Genomic DNA, 18,488 nt, shown 5'->3' with positions numbered 1-18,488 from the left:
CAGTAAATTCAAAATAAATTTTCAGGTCCAAAGAAACAGAGTAATTTTAAGTGAGAAGAGATACATAAAAATGAAAATTGTGTATTTTGGAATGTAGCACTGAACTCCTATCTCAGAAAAACAATCTCCTGTGATTCTTCCACACTTGCACAGAGTTCCACACCTTTGCTAGGACTCATATCTGTCACATCAAAAGGAATTAATATTGTTTGATTTTCTTATTAATATGTCAAATCATACAATTAACATACAGAAGAGTTATGCATATTGCTTCCATGTAGAGACACAATACTCATATATAGATTTAAACAAAAAAGGTGTTGCACTAAATTTTTAATATAACAATTTTAAGTGTTTATCACAGTCAGGTTTTCTAAAGTCCAGTCGGGATTTCAGACCACAAAAACGTTCCTAGAGATTGTAACATGGACATAATCAGAAATATGAATGTACCTGAGACTACCTCAGAAGCTTTGACATTTACAGCAGATAATAGCTCCAATGCAAGGATAAAAAGTGATAATTCATTTTTTAAATATATACAGGAACCTTCCAAATCAATCACACAATCCATCATATCTCAGCCTGGACTCTTAATCTTCTTGTAAATATAGGGACTGAAAGAGATGAACCGGCTTCATCAGATCTTTCTTCCATCACAAAATTACTACTGTCATTGGCACTGACACAAAAATGACTAATTTCAGCTAGGATCTGTAACAACTACTAAAAAAAGGCTACACTGCCCACCAAATACACAAAAAAAACCCAACTGTGCTACTACTCCTGAAAAAAACCTTGTTTCCATTTGAATGTTCATATTTGCAAGGGTCCACAAAGGAGCTGAAACCGAACTGCAGAGCAACTATGCACAGTCTCCCCTAAAATTCAGTGTGTTCACAAAGAAGCCACTGAGAAAAACCACAGACATGAGACCACAACCTACAATGACTTCTCAGTCGTCATTCATTGAGCAACACTGGTCATGGGTGAAGAGAATCAGAACTGAAAGCTTCCAGAAAGGTCTCCTCAAAAGAAATCTGAAATTAAGAGGCTTATTTTGCTGAGGTGAACTGTCAAAGTGAACTACACGAAACAACACCTGTAAAATAGCATTTACACTCTCTCAAATCACAAAAAACTCAGTAAGTTTTTGCTTCTGAAAATCTGGAAGGTTTGAGTCACAAAAGAGGAATTTTGTACAACATACAAAAGCTGTAAGAAAAAAAAGTCTTATTATGACTTGCCTCTTCATTAGCTTATATCACAACTTGTAGTTCATAAAGGAGTTAATATTCTAATATTTGATAACTATTTCAGATTTTTAAGTCAAACACCTTTTCCAGTTACAAAGGAAAATTTGGAAGCTGAGCATTTTAACATTAACTTCCTACATCAGGAACTATTTGGGTTATTTCCTCATGTTTTCTAAAAACAAAGAAACATCAAAACCATCACCATATTCTAAATGTTGCCTCACTGAGGCCTTACAGTTTACACTGATGCCGAAAACACAGATATTCTTTAGTGAGGTTTTTCCAAGAAAATGAAAGCTGTATTACATTTTAACAGCAAACTGCAAGACATATATTGGTTTCTCTACTACCTCACATACTCAAGTTTTGGCATCTGATGTCTAGCATATCAAATGTAAAGGCTTAATACCACCACTGGATTAGAAAGAAAGAGATGTAACAGCTTCATGCCAACAAGTTTGAACCAAAGAAGCTCTTCTACCAGCCAGGAAAAGTTTTGCTGCTTGTCAGCTTGCACGAAGGTTCCAATGACCTTCCTTGTACCATGAACCCAATTTATGGAGAGAGAAATCTCACATCTGTACCTCAACATATTGGGAGGTACATTACAGAGATATAAAAGTTTAATTTTCTCTCCTAAACCATACCTGTTTAAACCAATAAAGAACTAACGCCTCTTTTACTCGCTCAAGTGTCGTCAGTAGTTATAAAACGTTGCACTGTTTATGCAGAATTCATTTAGAATGCAAGGATGTGACTTACAAATGTCTTTGACTCATTCACATAAATATGCATGCATGCCATTTATAACAGTAGCCTTGATGAGAACACACAGTGTAACTGGCTGCAAGAAACGCTTAAGAGGTTTACATTAAAACAGAATATAGAGCGGTGGTTAGAAATCACAGAACAGGTGACACCTTCCTCTGATAACCTGGTGATAAAAACTGTAGGGTATGATGTATAGGTTGTGGTGTCGCCACTTCACTCTACAGTCTGAGCAGTATTCTTTGGATAATGCTCAGTTTGCAGCAAGACATAATGCCCAAGGCAGACCACATATAAAAACTGTGATTCATCTAAAAAAAAAATTGCAACGGCCTCCTCAATTCTTCACTTCAAAACAAAGACATTTCGACTTAATTTTGGGTTAGAATGTTTGTAATACAGACCTTTTAAAAGTAGAATTACCCCTTGGTTTGACAGAGTAATTTGCTTCAACTAGTAAAATACTGTCCCTACTGTAAGACTTACAATTTAACAAAAAAGCCCAAGATGCAGCAATAAAAGGGCATAAACAGAAAGTTCACAACCTCTTATGAATTCCTGTGATCACAGAATCATTCTCTGATAAAAATATTGATAAGACTTTCAGGCACCATTATTGCTAAGCCTTGAAGTATATTACTCTTAGAGACCAGAAAACTGCATGTGTTGGTAATTAAAGGAAGTAAAGTCAAAGGGCTTTCAAGAACACGAGAAAAATTATATTGAGAAGAACCTATACTGAAAAAACAATAATTCTAATTTCAATGTTAATTATTAAATTTACTTTTTTCACAGGCATATGAAGCCAAGAAAGTCTAACTGCAAAACCTGTACTACTATAATGGCTTTGATAATATTTTGATTTATTAATCTGTTGGTCATATACAGATACCTGGTTCCACATGAAGTCCGATAAAGACAGGAAGACATTCATAAAACCTGCAGACATCAAAACTTGCATGGCTGTGTCCAGACTACTTACCTGCAGACAATTCTTTTCCAGAAATTGTTTGTTCAAGCACTTAAGAACACATTTTAAAAAGTCTCCCTACAAATACAGTTGCAGGCACAGATAAAAGGCTATTGCCAAAAGATGAACTTGCCAAAGAACATTTCTATTTAATGCAGTACAGAGCAACATCTAGCTGTCTATGAATTGATGGCAACATCAGGTAATCTGCATATATACACATCATATAGCACAATTCCACGTGGCCTTCATTACTTGCTAAGGCCAAGGAAGACCTTCCACAATATGGCCAACTGCTGGTTGCAACCAGCTATTTTATAGACACCTTCCACCAACTGTGATAACTCTTCCAGAATGTTCCTATCAACATATAATTGCATTCATCCTAGATACTGCCAAATAGACTCAAGCTGCTATGGCCATTCCTCTAGCAGTAATTTAAGTACTGTTATAGAGAATTAAAACAGAATCTATCATACAGAACAGACAGAAACAATGTCCAACAGCATGCTGTAAACCAGAATTTCTTAATAGTAGAACACATGTAAAAAGCAGAACTTGTCCACCAATAAAGAAAAAATCAGGTAAGACTTTGCACTTTTATACCAATGATACACAAATGTACCACTCAGACAACAAAACAGCCTCACCATGCAACACTGCTTTTTCAAAATAGAGCTAATGTTTACTTCAGACCTACATTAAAAACCCACATAGAGCAGATGGAAAGGCTGCTTGCCAACAACAACAAAAAAAGATTTAAAAAAACCCTCAGCCTTTTAAAAGCCAGTTGAACTACTGGAAACAACAGAAAATCAAAACCACCCACCCTCTGCACATGCATTTTTGAAGGTCCTCAAAAGCATTCACCAAAAAGTCCTCTGCTAGAGCTACAAACCCCAGCACCCCTCAGGAATTACACTGACAGCCACGTTATCATTGCCCACAGTTCAAGTAAAGAGGTTGAAGTGGATGTTGGTTTACCCTGGAATCAATAGGGTGTTTTGTTGTAATTACTTTCTAGGGCTCAAGTAGTGCTTACACTGCTGTTTAAGATGTTCTAATGTAAAACTGCACCCCGTATATGGCTCAGAGTAACAGGGCTTTGTGGTATCTTTTCTGCTGTTCAAGCCAAAGGTGAAAGCTTGTGGTCTGTACAGATCCACAAAATGATGCTGAGAGAATAAAGACACGATTTCACACCAGTTGCAGTGTTTGTATAAGTCTGTGATGTCACAGAGGTGAAAGAATTACACATTTTTTAAATTTAATACACTGGACACATTTCAGAAAAATTGAGTTAATTATAAAATATCTACCTATGACTGGTATACATGCACTCTCAATATTAACTAGTAACACAAACTGAAAACAGGTATCTTTCCATAACTTCAGGAAGACTGAACCACAATTTATCTCAACATACCAAAATGCACAGTCATCCTCTTGGACAGACATTGTTCCAAGCCTCCTCTGTCAGTATGAAAAAAGGATAGCTACATATGAGTTAAATTCTCTTTCTCACTTCCTAGTACTTAGTACTCCAGGCTGCCACTAAACCAAATAGCTATTGCAAGTTGCTTTTGTAACAAAAAAAGAAATTATTAGAATTAAAGAAGTATTACAGTAGCATAACTTCCAACATTTTTTATCTTTTTTTCCTTTGAGGGGGGGAATAATTTCATAGCCAGTGAAAATGTAAACCAAATAAAACCAACATGAAATTGTTAACAGGATGATTCCTATTGAATTATATATATTAGCATCAGGTTATCAAGAATTTCCTTTTTGGAAGAGAAGAATTAGAAAAGTGAAGCTTACCTGCAGAAGCACTGTGGGATCTCTCCTTGACCATACAGAGGAAACAAAAAAGGTGTATTGCCATAGCGGCCAAGGCACTGAAGAAATTTTTTGGTTGCCTGAAGACCATCAAGAGTGCTGCAATCAGTCTCAGAAACCATTGCAATAGAGTGAAGAATGAAGTGCTGCAAGCTGGGGGTTAACTTCCGTGTTCTTAAAAACTGAGCAAATGTACTGTTCTCATAGTCTGAGGAAAAAGCAAATTTTGTTAAATTAATTCCAACCTAGACGAGTCTGGGATTCTGGATTCTGGAATTCTTAACTAATCATAGAATGGGTTGAGTTGGAAGGGACCTTCAAGATCATCCAGATCCAACCCCCTGCATGGGCAGGGACATCTCTCACCAGAGACCACGTTGCTCCAAGCCCCATCCAACCTGCCCTTCAACACTGCCAGGGATGGGGCAGTCACAGCTTCCCTGGGCAACCTGGGCCAGGCTCTCACCACTCTCACAGTGAAGAATTTCTTCCTCATGTCCCACCTAAATTTCCTCGGTTCCAGTTTTAATCCATTCCCCCTTGCCCACTCAGTCCCTGTCCTTGTCCAAAGCCCCTCCCCAGCTTTCCTGGAGCCCCTTCAGGCACTGGAAGCTGCTCTAAGGTCTCCCTGGAGCCTTCTCTTCTCCAGGCTGAGCACCCCAACTCTCCCAGCTTGTCTCCAGAGCAGAGCTGCTCCAGCCATCAGATCATCTTGTGGCCCTTCTCTGGACTCTCTCCAGGAGCTCCATGTCCTTGTTTTGGGGGCTAACCTCACTCAAAATACTCCCAGTTAATTTCCAGGCTATTTTAAAACGTAGGAACACACCTGAAATTACCTGTAATGAATAAATCATTTTAGTCTAATAAGTTCTTCCTCCTTCAGGATTTTCTAATGAGTTCATTACAGACTCTTTCTCCTAGTCTGCCCAGACCATTCTAAATAGTGACCAATTCTCTCTTGCAGATGTTGAAAATAATTATCTCCAGTGTTTTTACCTTTATCTTGTTCAAGTAACCAACCCAGCATCTTAACAGCTGGTTGTTTTTTTTAAACACTGGATGATGCCAAATATAAGGCCTACACAAGCTACTGTCAAGGTAGGAAAGCATTGATATGCTTCAGTCTGAAACCAATATCAATAGTTCAACTATTCCTCTTTCCTCATTACTTCTGTTTGACAGATTTTTCTTCTTTTTTTGCCTTAATTTACTTTCAGACTCCAACAACTAAAGACATCACTTCGTTCTTGGTACACTGAGGTACGTAAACCCAAAACAGAGAGGGGGTTTCCATCACCTTTCTCCTGTTTGCCAACTTCCTCTTTGATTTGATGCTCATTATTCTTTGCACATTATGGCTCAAATTGATTCAGATTTTCTCTCATCTAATAAACCAACATCTGATAAAGGCACTTTGAACTTGCCTTCTGCAAAAAAAGGCATGACACTACTTTGAAAGATTGAGAAAATGAGACTTTTAATTTCTGATTTTGTGGCAACATATTGTGAAGATTTACATATTACCCCCCCAAAAAACAGACAAGAAAAATAAGGTCAATCACATCATATTAAAAAATTCCTGGGATAAGGCAGGAAACAACTAAAATTGATAAAACATGTTTTGCAACCTTGCTGTAATACGTAATTTTGCTGTTAAGAAAAATGTAAATAATAAATGATATGGGAACCAGAAGAGTCAGTGATAGGCAGAAGAATTTAACATGGATGTGAAAAGGTCACAAAAAGGTCAAAGCATTCTTCAAAAAGGAATTAATAAAAATTAATTGTGTGAAAACACAGGAGAGCTAACAAAATTGTGCATAACTGAATGAACTCATAAGAAGAGAGTGTACACAATGAAACACTACCTTGGTATTCATCTGGGTGCTGTTCATAGTCCAAACAGAATGTCAGAAATTTCATTAGCATCCTCTTTTCCACCATAGTGAGCTGTCTGCTGTTGAAGACATCTGCCCTAGAACAAGGTACCTGGAAAATATTTTTTACTAACTTCAGATCCTTTCCATAGTCTGGATAGGAAAAGCATCAGGCAGCACTATAGTCTGATTACCTAACAAATATTTTAAATTATTATGATTTTGATACTTTTCTCACATTTTAATTTATATTTTCTACTATAACAATAATAAAAGTTACCTATTTTCCACAATGCATTTCTAAATCTTGTTTAGCCTCTTCTCCTTTTTATTTCCCTTCAAATTCACAGGCAGAGCTAATCAAAAGAGCCTGTGCTAATTAACTCTGCCAAAATCTCCTGCTGCCATGAACACACTGACCACTTTTCTTCTACGTGGCAGAGAGACAAGTTTATGCCAGGAATGTGAAAACCTAAAATCTGTGATTTTAGTTGGTTGTTTTTTTAAATACTTAAATGTAACACATGCAAACGCCTTCCCATTCCAGAAATTACCTAAAAAGCAGAGTATTAAGGAAAAGTAATAGTTTATTGTCACAAAACTCTCAAAAAAAGCCAATTTAAGTTCCTTGACTTGAAAAAGATGAGATGAAACATATGCAATACAGTATTTTACAATACCTGCTCTACTTTTCCTTCTCGAAAGGCAAGAATTCGTGTTGCATTTTTGAACTCTGCATATCTGCTCACATTTGACTTAATCAGAAGATCAATTAACAGACCTCGGGAATAAAGCAACTGCACAGTGAAGGAAAAAAGAAAATGGTGAGTACAGAGAAAGCACTTGCACCAAAAGGAAACAGTGATACCAACAACATTGATTTGTAAAGTGTTTTCTGTACCTATTTACCAGTACACAGTAAAGTAAAACCTGAATAAATATCAAGATGTAGTGTGTACAAAATGATCTTAAATTAACTGAAGACACCATATGAGTGGAGGAGACAAGACAGCCCAGAGAAGGGGAAGGGAGAAGCTGTCAGCCTACTGCTCATTCAGCTTTATTAGCCTGGGACTCATAGTGTCAATTTTTTGTATTGTCATCTTGGATAATCTCTTCATATTGTATGCTCTATCTCCTTGACCACTGTATCTTTACAATGTTAATTTCCTAATATCAGTAAAGTCCATGACACTGTCTGTGTAAATCATCACTAGTTGTTTCTTAAATTACCTGAAACGATAATGGCCCATTTTCTAAATGTAAATTCCTTAAACTTCCACTTAAGGTTTAGTCACATTCTGTTATGTTAATTTATGATTAACACAAAGTCTACCTTTCCTCTTTCTATAAGCCACATATATTTTATGCAATATTGAAAGGACAGAAATGTAACTGTTAACAGAAGACATCTGTCAGAATTGCAAAGTATTGGAGACGAGTTTAAATTTGTCTCAAGTCTTGTGGCCCTGAGTAACAGAATTTGTGTGATCACACTGGAATTTTCAAGATAAAGGTTTGCTGGAACCCTAACGAGGACACTGAGAATGCCTGTGTCCCCACACTGAAGAGAAACCAACACAAACTGCTACTTGTGCCTTGATGACTACTCTGTCAGAAGTTCTGGAATTCACTGCATTTAACACAGCAGCACATAAAAGGATACAAAATAGTATCTGCTTAACCACTGCACACTATAATTTTCATGATGTCATTCTAATGAGGCATGAAAGAGCTATCTACATTTGGAACACAAACTGTGAAATAATGCATTTTGTAGTGTCTCCACAAAGAATTTAATAAATTATTGAAGAAAGTTTAGGGTTTTTTCCAGCTTCCAGAGGTTTGAAAGAAATCACTTCATGCATAATATGAGAAATAAGCACTGAACTTTGAAATAACTTCCCAATGGAGAGTACATGGAATAGCCTGAAGCACACAAGTTAAGAAAAATTTCCATGTAACTTGCATTTGCAGGGCCATGTCCCTACACTTTAAACTACATAAAAGGCAGATTTTAAAAGCAGTATAACAAATACATCAGACTAATACTTTTTCCCTAGAGTAAAACACAAACTAGTAGGAATTCAACACAATAATAAGTAACTTTAATCAGCTTTTATGTTACGAATTAATTCTAACTATTTTTTCTTTCCAATGAAATACATCACAGTTCAATGCTTCAGTTGCCAGAGCACCAAGATCAGTATAGACAGTCAATGAGAATTTCATTTGAAAATCTAAAACCCAGGAAGCAATTCAATAGAAAAACTACTGTTCATTTGAAAAACATAAAAAATCTGCATGTAGATTGATTTTCCTTGTTTAAAAATACTATTCCTCTAATGGTACTATTTAAAAAGAGCAATTTTGTAGATAATACTTACATTTGCTTCCATGGACATAGTTCAGAGCTATGCTGTACAGTTATGAACACTGAAAAGCACATATGAAATAGCTCTTTTTTGTTTTAAAGTTACTAGTTCTTGCTTCTCAAGAGCATCTTGTTTGCCTCAAAGGCACCGTGTCAGGCAAAGATATTTTTTTCAATTCCAACATTTTAGGAAAAGTAAATATAATATGAAAAGAGTAATTCAGTTCCTACCTTGGAAACTAAATCAATATTAAACCTTCTGCCTTCTCTAACAATTTGGGAATAAGACACCTTCTTTGGTTCTTGGGCAGAAGTTTCTGAGGCTGCACCTTCAGTTTTTCCGGACTCCAGGACGGACTCGCCTGACGTAGTACCAGGAGAACTTTCATTCTCAGAGGTAATTCCTGTATCATTCCCTTCCCCTGGGCTCGCTGGCTCCGTGTCTGGCTCCTTTCCTGGTTCCTGGTTCTCTGCCTTGGGCAAGGTGTTCTCTCCTCCTGGGCACTCCTTTTCTGACACCCCAGCATCCCCCTCAGCACCAGAGGCTCCAAAGGCAGGCAGCTTTGGCAGTGCCCCCACTTCTTCAACACCTTCAGCTGAATCCTGACTGATGAAAAAACAAGAATGGGGGAAAACATCTTTTTTAAAAGTCTTAAATGCTAAGAAAAGATTTAGGATTTCTTTATTCTGGCGAAATCAGGTGTATCACCCACTAAAGAACTTCAGTTATCTGACTGCAAAGCTATAATTCAAGAGGAGAATTTTTATACGGGGAGAAAAAAACTGATCAACAAAAACTAGAGTTCTTATTTTACATGGACTCAAAAGACAGAATGAGTTTTATGTGAAAATTAGAAGTCTTGTGGTGATACACAATACACAGCTACATGTGTACATACAAAAGAAATATAGTATTTAAAAAAAGAAACAGTGACACAGTTTTACTAGGTTTTCCTATGGATTAAAAAACTCTTTTGAAACTGAAATCCAAAAATGTATTTAAGTCATTAAACTCAGAAACTATAAAAATCAAGCTCAGTGAAGAAAAGTGATTTACCTGACTGAGACTGCTTTGCATCTGTTATTATAGTACGTCCACAAGGGAAACATGCTATTTTAACCAGAAGTTGAAGTAAAACTTTCATATTAGTTGTTCAACACTGACCTTGCATTTGAATCAGCTGTTCAAGGACCAGCCACACAGAACAAAAGTTCCTTCATGCAGGAATGGTATTTTTATGCAAGTGTTGGCTATTTGTGCATGGCAGATGAAGGCAGCCAGTCAAAAGCAGGGGACATTACCACACAACATTTACTCTGTATAGTCCATTTCCTTTTCACAACAGTTCTTTGTAATTCATCTCATAAAGCAGACCTCCTTTTTTAATCTCCTCTTTTTCTCTTGAACTTCAATGACATATACCTTAGAAAGTAGCACTGTTAAAATTAGAATTTTAGTTTAGACTCCCAGCTGAGATGAATCAAATAATTGTCATTGTAACTGAAAGGAGCAGAGCAATAATTTCACACTCCCTTTTTATCTCTACACTACAAGCCATTAATGACGGAATAAACAATTTAATCTTGGTTGAAAACTAATGAACTATGATTTTAAAGGTGACCTACAACCATACGGTACAAAATTTCAATAACAGGATAGTTAAAATTCACTGAACAGTAAGGAATTACTCCACATACTTATAAAAATACTCATGCTACATCTGGAGCCTTGCAGACAGAAGCAGGGGGCAGGATTTCTGTTAACAGAGGGAACAAAAACCTTGTGTCCTTTAAAAGTTGCTTCTCACTTAGAAACTCAAGGGAGCTCCCCTGTGTTCATGAAAATTAGAGTTTGGAGTAATTCCCTCAACTTGTGCACAGCCACCAGGAAGCACTTACTCCTGGATGGGGTAAAATATTGCCCTGGGAAACACAGGAACTGCCGTAAGGAAGCACTAATGAAAGAAGTCTGCTTCTGTAGATTAATTATGTCTTTTTGTAAGCATTAAATAATTATAAAAACTCAAAGAAAGAGAAGTACTTTGTCAACTGCTTTTTTAGAAAGTAATCTCTGCTAAAAAAGCAAATTCAGGTAAATTAAATGTTGGCATTCTGATTGGATTTTTTATTTTTTTAGGAATTTTCAACTTCATGTTTGTGAAAACTGCAAAAGCTGTTGCAAATAATGCAGCAACTATTTCAAATCAAAAGAATGAAGCTTTTATTTAACCCATCCTAAAGCTTTTTGTAACACAACAATTCAGAGGAAAATTTTCTTTCTACCTTCTCTTAAACTCAATGTACGGTTCAAAGTAATTTAAAGCGTATTTGAGTATTACCTTTTAAATCAAATTTGGATTCACAATGCACTGTCTTTTTTATGTATCAGTCTGAAAAAGCAGTGTAACAGAAATGTTATATTCACATAGTTTAAATCTCTATTCAATTCCCATTAATGACTACCTAAATCTGCATGATTTGCAGCTCCACACATTTTCTCATGAAAGCCTAAAAACTGTATATAATCTAAATTCACTACATCCTTCCTATAGGAACAAATATCCCTGAATAATGTAAGAACGTCTATAAAAATCACTCAAATTAAACTTTTGCACAGACAATTCTTCTCCTAATTCAGAAAAAAATAATACATCTGCAGACAAATTGTTGTGTAAATTTAGAATATTATCTTCCACCATTCATCAATTAATGGTACTAACAAAGGAATATCTTAAAATGAATGTGTCTTATTAATGCCTTGTAACAGCAACCCCTTCAGATAGGTCAAATGAAAAATTGCCAACCAGCTGGTTAATTTATTCAGCACAGGTGTTCACTATTTATTTTTCAGCCATTTGCCTTTTTTCAATACAGCTTGTTGTAGACACAGTATTCTTTCCCTTTGATGGATGCACTTTGTTCTAAGGCCATTCATTTCAGATTTGCACTGTGTATATTATACTGCTACCCAGCTGTTTATTCTTTCAAAATAAATGTTTAATGGTTACTTCATAGGAGTTATAAAAGTTAAGCAAAACCAACAGAATCTAGCCAGAACGTGTAAATTGTCAGGAACGCAATAATTGACTCTCTCAGAAAGTTTTAACTTATTTTGGAAAACTTTTTCTTTGCTAGGTTTATTAATCTTACTGGTCTTCCTAGTGGTTTTTTTGGTGATAAGAGACAGCATCATACTGCCAGGTGAAGTTAAATGCTTAAAAGTAAAACCTTCTATTTTGTCCTGACTCCAGGAAAATGCTCAATTTAAAAAGTGTGAAATATTCAAGCTAGGGGACTCATTTTTGAGCTGGCTATCAGACAATATCACATCATCTTAGGAAAATCACAGACAAAGCTAAGAGACTATGAAACCGTTCATCTGATTTAATATGGGTTCTGAACAAAATTTACTATGGGAACAAGATTTTAATGCCAATATTCAAGTATACTGCTGCAGAACAAGCATAATGTCATATCTGCAATCCAGTCAATAAGCCATTACTGTGCAATATATAGAAATCTGGAATATTCCAAGTCTGTGATCTTCAGGAGCCTTTGACCATGGAATTCCTTCTAAAGCATCATGGGCAAAGGCTGTTTAATGAGTTAAGTTAAATTCACTGAATATGAAAATAACACAGGGTATATATTACTTTATCATTTTAGCACAAGTAAGTGTTTATAGTTGCAGTACTACTGTCAATTTGTGCTCCTATTCTTGCATACTTATTTCATTTTATCTGTACTTGCATTTAACCTTTTCCTATGAGGACAGCAGCTTTTAGCCAAATTAATAGTGGAAAACTTTAATAGACAGTAGTGCATAGCTACCTACTACCAATAATATATGCAAACACAGCACTCTACTCAGCATTCTACTCAGAGTAAATTACCAACTCACAAAGTTGGCCAGCAAATCATCTTGCATCCAGATAAGGTCACTTAAGAAGGATCAGTTGGTTTCAGTAAATTGCAAGGAATTTCAACAGAAGCACAGAGACATTAAGAACATCTTGGTGCTCGTGGTTATGTTTTGAGGCAACATGCAATGATAGCATGCTGAAATGCTTGAAGCCAAAAGCACAGTATGACTGCTTACCTCTGGGCATATAAAACTACTTGTGTATTTCCATACATATACTTACTCATCAAAACAGAAATCTTCTACATGCTGAATGGTTTTATCTTTCTTTCTAAGAGAAATAACTTCTTCATTTTCAAGGATCAGTTTTCTCCAGTCTTCACATTCATCATCAGTATCTGTCTTTTGCTTAAAAAGAACAATTACAAAATTACATTTTGTACTGTGCTAGCTACTCTTCAACTATAAATATCTGTAGTCACAAATAAATTGTTGTACCATCTTCTATATATTGAAAAAAGAGCAATCTTGACTGTCATGATGTTTCTTCTGTTCAGATTTTTTGAGTGAAAATAGTTAAAGACGGTTATTACAGCACGCCAACATTCACACTAGTTATCTGAAAAAGTAATGTTAAATGAAATACAAGTTTGAGTAGAGAAGTTCTGACATTGATCATCTTAACTGATGACACCAGAAGGTAGCACTATGTAATAAAGAGGCATGAGACTGAACTCAAAAAGTTCCATCTTCTACGGACCAACAGGCTCCTAATACTTCAGTAAATAATTCGAAAATCCATTTGCTAATACAGCCCAAGTGCTCCATCTCCTAAATAAATACCCTCTTCAGAAGATTTCTAGTGGACTGTCATGAATTAGATAAACTTTGGTCATTGAAAAATACACTATCAACATTAATCTTTTTGCCCTGGTAACAGGACAATTCAATGCAAGGATCCAATAATTACTTTCTCACAGCTAAGAATCAACTGAAAACACACAAGAAAACAAAAGGGACTGAAACTTCAGAAAGTGGAAAATAATCCAACTGGATGGAAAAGATCAGATTATCACTGTCATAAAGACCAGAATATCATTATCATATATTACCCTATTGGAACAACATCTGGAGCACTGTGTCCAGTTCTGGGCTCCCCAGCTCAAGAGGGACAGAGATTTATTCGAGAGAGTCCAATGGAGGCTACAAGGATGATTCAAGGACCGGAACATCTGTCTTACGAGTTAAAACTGAGAGACCTGGGGCTGTTTAGCCTGGAGAGGAAAAGACTGAGAAGGGATCTTATTAATGTATGTACATATCTGAAAGGTGGGTGGCGAGAAGACAGGGCCCATCTCTTTTCAGAGGTGCCCTATGATAGGACAAGGGGCAATGGATTCAAACTGGAGCTCAGGAAGTCCCACCTCAACATAAAGAAAAACTTATTTACTGTGAGGGTGACAGAGCCCTGGGACAGGCTGCCCAGAGAGATTGTGGAGTGTCCTTCTCTGGAGATTTTCAAGACCCATCTGGATGCCTTTCTGAGTGATGTGCCCTAGATTGTGTGGTGGTCCTGCTCTGGCAGATAGGTTGGACTGAATGATCTCCAGAGGTCCCTTTCAGCCCCTACCATTCAGTGATTCTGTGATCATTTCAGAAGGTGCTGGGAAAAGAAACTAAACAATCATGTGTTTGCTTCTACAGAAATCGAAGAAGCCAAAAAGTATGACTGAGCACTGGACTGTTTAGTCTCAAACAGTAATATTAATACCCTTGGCACATCAGAACTGTGGAATGCTAGCACAGGTGGTTAAGTTTTAACCAGTAAAGCTGGAAAATAGAAACCTCTTTGATCTGTCAACTTACCAAAAAGAAAAGAGCATCGTCAAAATTTGTCTTGTAATAAATGATGCAAACAACCAATATTTTTTAACTGTAAAGAACATTAAAATTAGTAATTTGGAAAATTTTTACCTGATTTTCTTTAATCCAGGACAATAATCCTGAAAAACTAAAGCTGGCCCAGTTTCCACCATAGTAATTTCTCCTGCAAAGAAAAAACAACAGTGAAACTTGATGGGCAGAGAAAACATGTTTTTTTCAGGTTTAAAGAAAAATCAACCACATTTGCAGCATTCAATATATTTTCAATGACAGATTTTACAGATGCAGAATACAAAAATGGGTATAATATTTCCTAACCCTTAATGAGATGCAAAATTTCCATTCTCACTCATTTCTATGCCTCTTTGAGCAAACAGACAACGTCCAAACTCAAATTAGTTGGAGGGTAAACTGAAAAATGCTGAGAAGAGCACATGGGATGCTATAAGTAAACAGAAAATATAGGTAATACTGCTACTTGGCCATGACTGACCCTACACCTCTACCTCAAACCTTTACATCACCACAGACATCTTTACTCGGTGTGAAGCCAAGCCAATGAGTCCGCCAGTTTCACCTGAGCTCTCAGAAAAGCCAGCTGAGGTTTTTTGCAGCCATCAGCTCTGCTTTTATGATAAAGCTGCTGGGTCCTGCCAGCACCTGAAGCTGCAGAGCTACGCTGCTTCTGATCCAGGCTGACTTGGAAGTTAACGTAACTGCACTGCACACCATCTCCAAACTCTCAGTGCTTCACAAGGTGGCTATGAAGAGGAGGGTTAAGTAAACTCAAACTGCCTCCAGATAGTAGAAAACCTCTCTCACCCATTATGTAAAGTAAAAAAAAAAAGAAAAAGAGGAAAGATCACTTTATTATTGATTTACTGCTTACAGAATAGATTGTGCTTATTATAGACTGTTAAGATGCTCTGTGAAAGTATTATTAAACTTCATATGCTGTAGGTGGAGCCAAAGGAACTGATTTGTACAAAGTGATACTTCCCTGAATACTTTTCAGGGCATATTTACCACCTTCTTTCTTGAAAAATATTAGTTTACTTTTAAATCACAGAAAATTATATAGTTCTGCTGTTGATTAAAGAAAGTCTCTGCTCTCCATTTGCTATCAATATTTCTGTAAAATCATTTGAATGAATGAGCTTTTGTTATCATGCATACTACATCTTAAATATTTAACAACTCTGATAGGAAAAATAATAGACCCATTAAATTTAACAAAAATCACTAGATCTTGCAAAATAAAAAAGTAATTTCAGGATTAAACTTTTCTGAAATTTTCATTGAATACAGACAGTCCAGAACTGTGAAGGATACAAAAATACCCTCCTGAATGGATAGCTAATGTTACTGCATACACTAAAAATACACAAACATTTAAGGAAGAAGATGGATTTTGCATGTTACAGAATAACGTGAAGACTGTTCAATCAAATGAACTTAAAGTCTTCTTCCAATCTCCTCCACTTTTAAATTGCAGAGACGAGTGTGATAAAAGAAAAAAATTGAATTCAGGATTGATCCTCCTGTTTAAGATGGGGTGTTTTTGACAAGGCTTATCTGCACTGACAAAGACTTCATTAGGACTGTCAGCCCCTTCACAGTACCAGAGGGTGATGCTCTGTGCCATGGTGCTTACTTAGCGTATGAAGGACAGATGTCTGCTAAACAATGCCTAATCGCTCCTGACTAGAAATTGACCTAAAAAAGTCTTTCAGCCAGGCAGGGCAACAGGGAAGAACAGAAATAGGACATCTTTTGCAAAGACAACAAAATAAAGGATTCACTGAGTAAAGGTGGCTTCAACAACAGATGATGGTGTTTGAGGCCACAGACTGGGAGGCCTGAGCCTGAGGACCATACACCCCTGATCTGTCAGATTTCAACCTGTAAAAGGATTGCAATGACAATCTCCGGCTTTGTTTCAGCTGTCAGTAGTGCAGGTTAATTTCTTGCTGCTTCTTAAGATTCCACTATATGAAAGTTCGATATCCATTTATTATCTGCCACTTCTGGGATTTCCAAAAAACACAACCATGATGATTTATTTTTAAGAGAATCTGCTGCTTTAGTTGCAAGTCTCCTTGAATATGGAATACAATCTGGCTGTCAGAGCAAGCAAGGCCATTGATCACAGAAATGGCAGAAAACACCTGTCTAAGATTAGAACTGGGTTTCTTGAATCTAAACCAATATCAATTCATGCAGATTTAGAATATTTAAAATAAAAACTTTCAGCAACAGAAATTGATAGGTTATTGTCACAGAAAGTTACAAAAGTTTACTTGGGAGCTGTCAGACTTCTTTGATGTAAAGATGCCTTCATTCATCAGGTGAATTTCCCTTTGAAATTGCTTTTGTTTTTAAGCACCACTGATGTGAATCAATCTTTTCAACAAAGCATTGCACAGTGCTGCTCTGAAGCTCAATCAGTTCTGAGGAGGTTTGGCCTTTCTCAAATGGAAAATTAATCTCAGCTGTCCCTCCTCTCCTCTGCTGCTGGAGCACCTTTCCCAAGTCATGCTATGCCACCTCAAATATTAATCTTCTCTTGAAGCATCAACTTCCAGGTTGTCATTGTTGGTTTGTTGTTTGTTTTTGTTTTTTTTTCTTCCCTGGAATTTTAATTAGTTTACCCTGAATTACAGGATGTATCGGCATTGCTTGATTTTTTCATCAGAAAACAGGACAGAAAGAAGGTAGCCCAGACATCATTACTGAGATAACGAGCAAAGTTTTTAGTAAAAATCTTGAAGAGGAATTCTGAAAAGAGCTGAATAATGGTTTTACAATTAGGAGTCCTTTGTAACCAAATATTTCTGTTATAATTGCCCTGAAAATGAACTCAAGAATTCCTTAAAGTAATGGTCAAGATCAAAGCCTAATTAAAGCTAAAATAGCATCCCAAAATCAAGGACCATGCTCCTCTCGTCTCTTGCAGTATCAGCGAACTAAAAAGATGGATTCTCTCTCCCTTTTTGGGGCTATAATTCAACTATCCTCCAAGTAAGAACACAAAACATTTTGAAGCTACAACAACAGAGTCAGAAATTAACTTTTTTACCAAGTTATAAAGAGCACATGTTTTCTTTTTCTACCATACATTAATTCCTAAATGACAGTTGATCAAAACTTCTCCCATGTCACCTGGTATTTCACATGAATCAGAACATTGCTGCTTTTATGTCATATTTTTCAAATCTCAAACGTGTGGTTCACAGTTAATGGCAGAACTACTGGAGCCATTTTTGAGAAGTGTTGGAAAGGTAGTTTTACCTCTGCAAAAAGCTGAATTCTCTCTTCACCTACGATAGTTTGCCATTTTCCACTCTTACTAACACCACTTTTTTCCCGAATACTTGGAAAGAATTAGCAAATCCCAGTCCAGAACACTGAAATTGCGAATTGTTTACAACTAATTAACATTATTGGAATCCAAACCAAGAGAATATCTGAAGTGTCATGCTGAAGACAGAGAAGTATTTGAGAAACTGAACACTTTGGAAAGCACAAGATAATCAACTTAAACATAAATAAGAACAGAAAAAGCATTTCATGGACTATGCCTCTTCAGAAGACTGCCCTTCTCAGTGCCATGTCATAACAGCCATGGTGTAACAGTCAAAACTGGTGATGTCTGAAA

At 36.5% G+C, this 18,488-nt stretch overlaps 1 protein-coding gene across 1 annotated transcript in view; it reads right to left on the bottom strand.

The window, feature by feature from the left end:
* Nucleotides 1–18,488, bottom strand: part of CHM (choroideremia (Rab escort protein 1)) — a 63,024-nt gene that overhangs the window by 27,093 nt on the left and 17,443 nt on the right. The window contains exons 3-8 of the mRNA XM_009996603.1: nt 14,921–14,993; nt 13,230–13,354; nt 9,316–9,691; nt 7,391–7,507; nt 6,702–6,822; nt 4,816–5,041 (exon numbers count right to left, since the gene is read on the bottom strand). Of these exons, the coding sequence (XP_009994905.1) occupies nt 4,816–5,041; nt 6,702–6,822; nt 7,391–7,507; nt 9,316–9,691; nt 13,230–13,354; nt 14,921–14,993 (1,038 nt within the window). The remainder of the gene's footprint in view (nt 1–4,815; nt 5,042–6,701; nt 6,823–7,390; nt 7,508–9,315; nt 9,692–13,229; nt 13,355–14,920; nt 14,994–18,488) is intronic.

Source organism: Chaetura pelagica, unplaced genomic scaffold (genome assembly GCF_000747805.2).
Source record: "Chaetura pelagica isolate M959 unplaced genomic scaffold, ChaPel_1.0 scaffold103, whole genome shotgun sequence".
NCBI classification, from domain to species: Eukaryota; Metazoa; Chordata; class Aves; order Apodiformes; family Apodidae; genus Chaetura; species Chaetura pelagica.
This window is presented reverse-complemented; position numbering and strand designations above follow the sequence as displayed.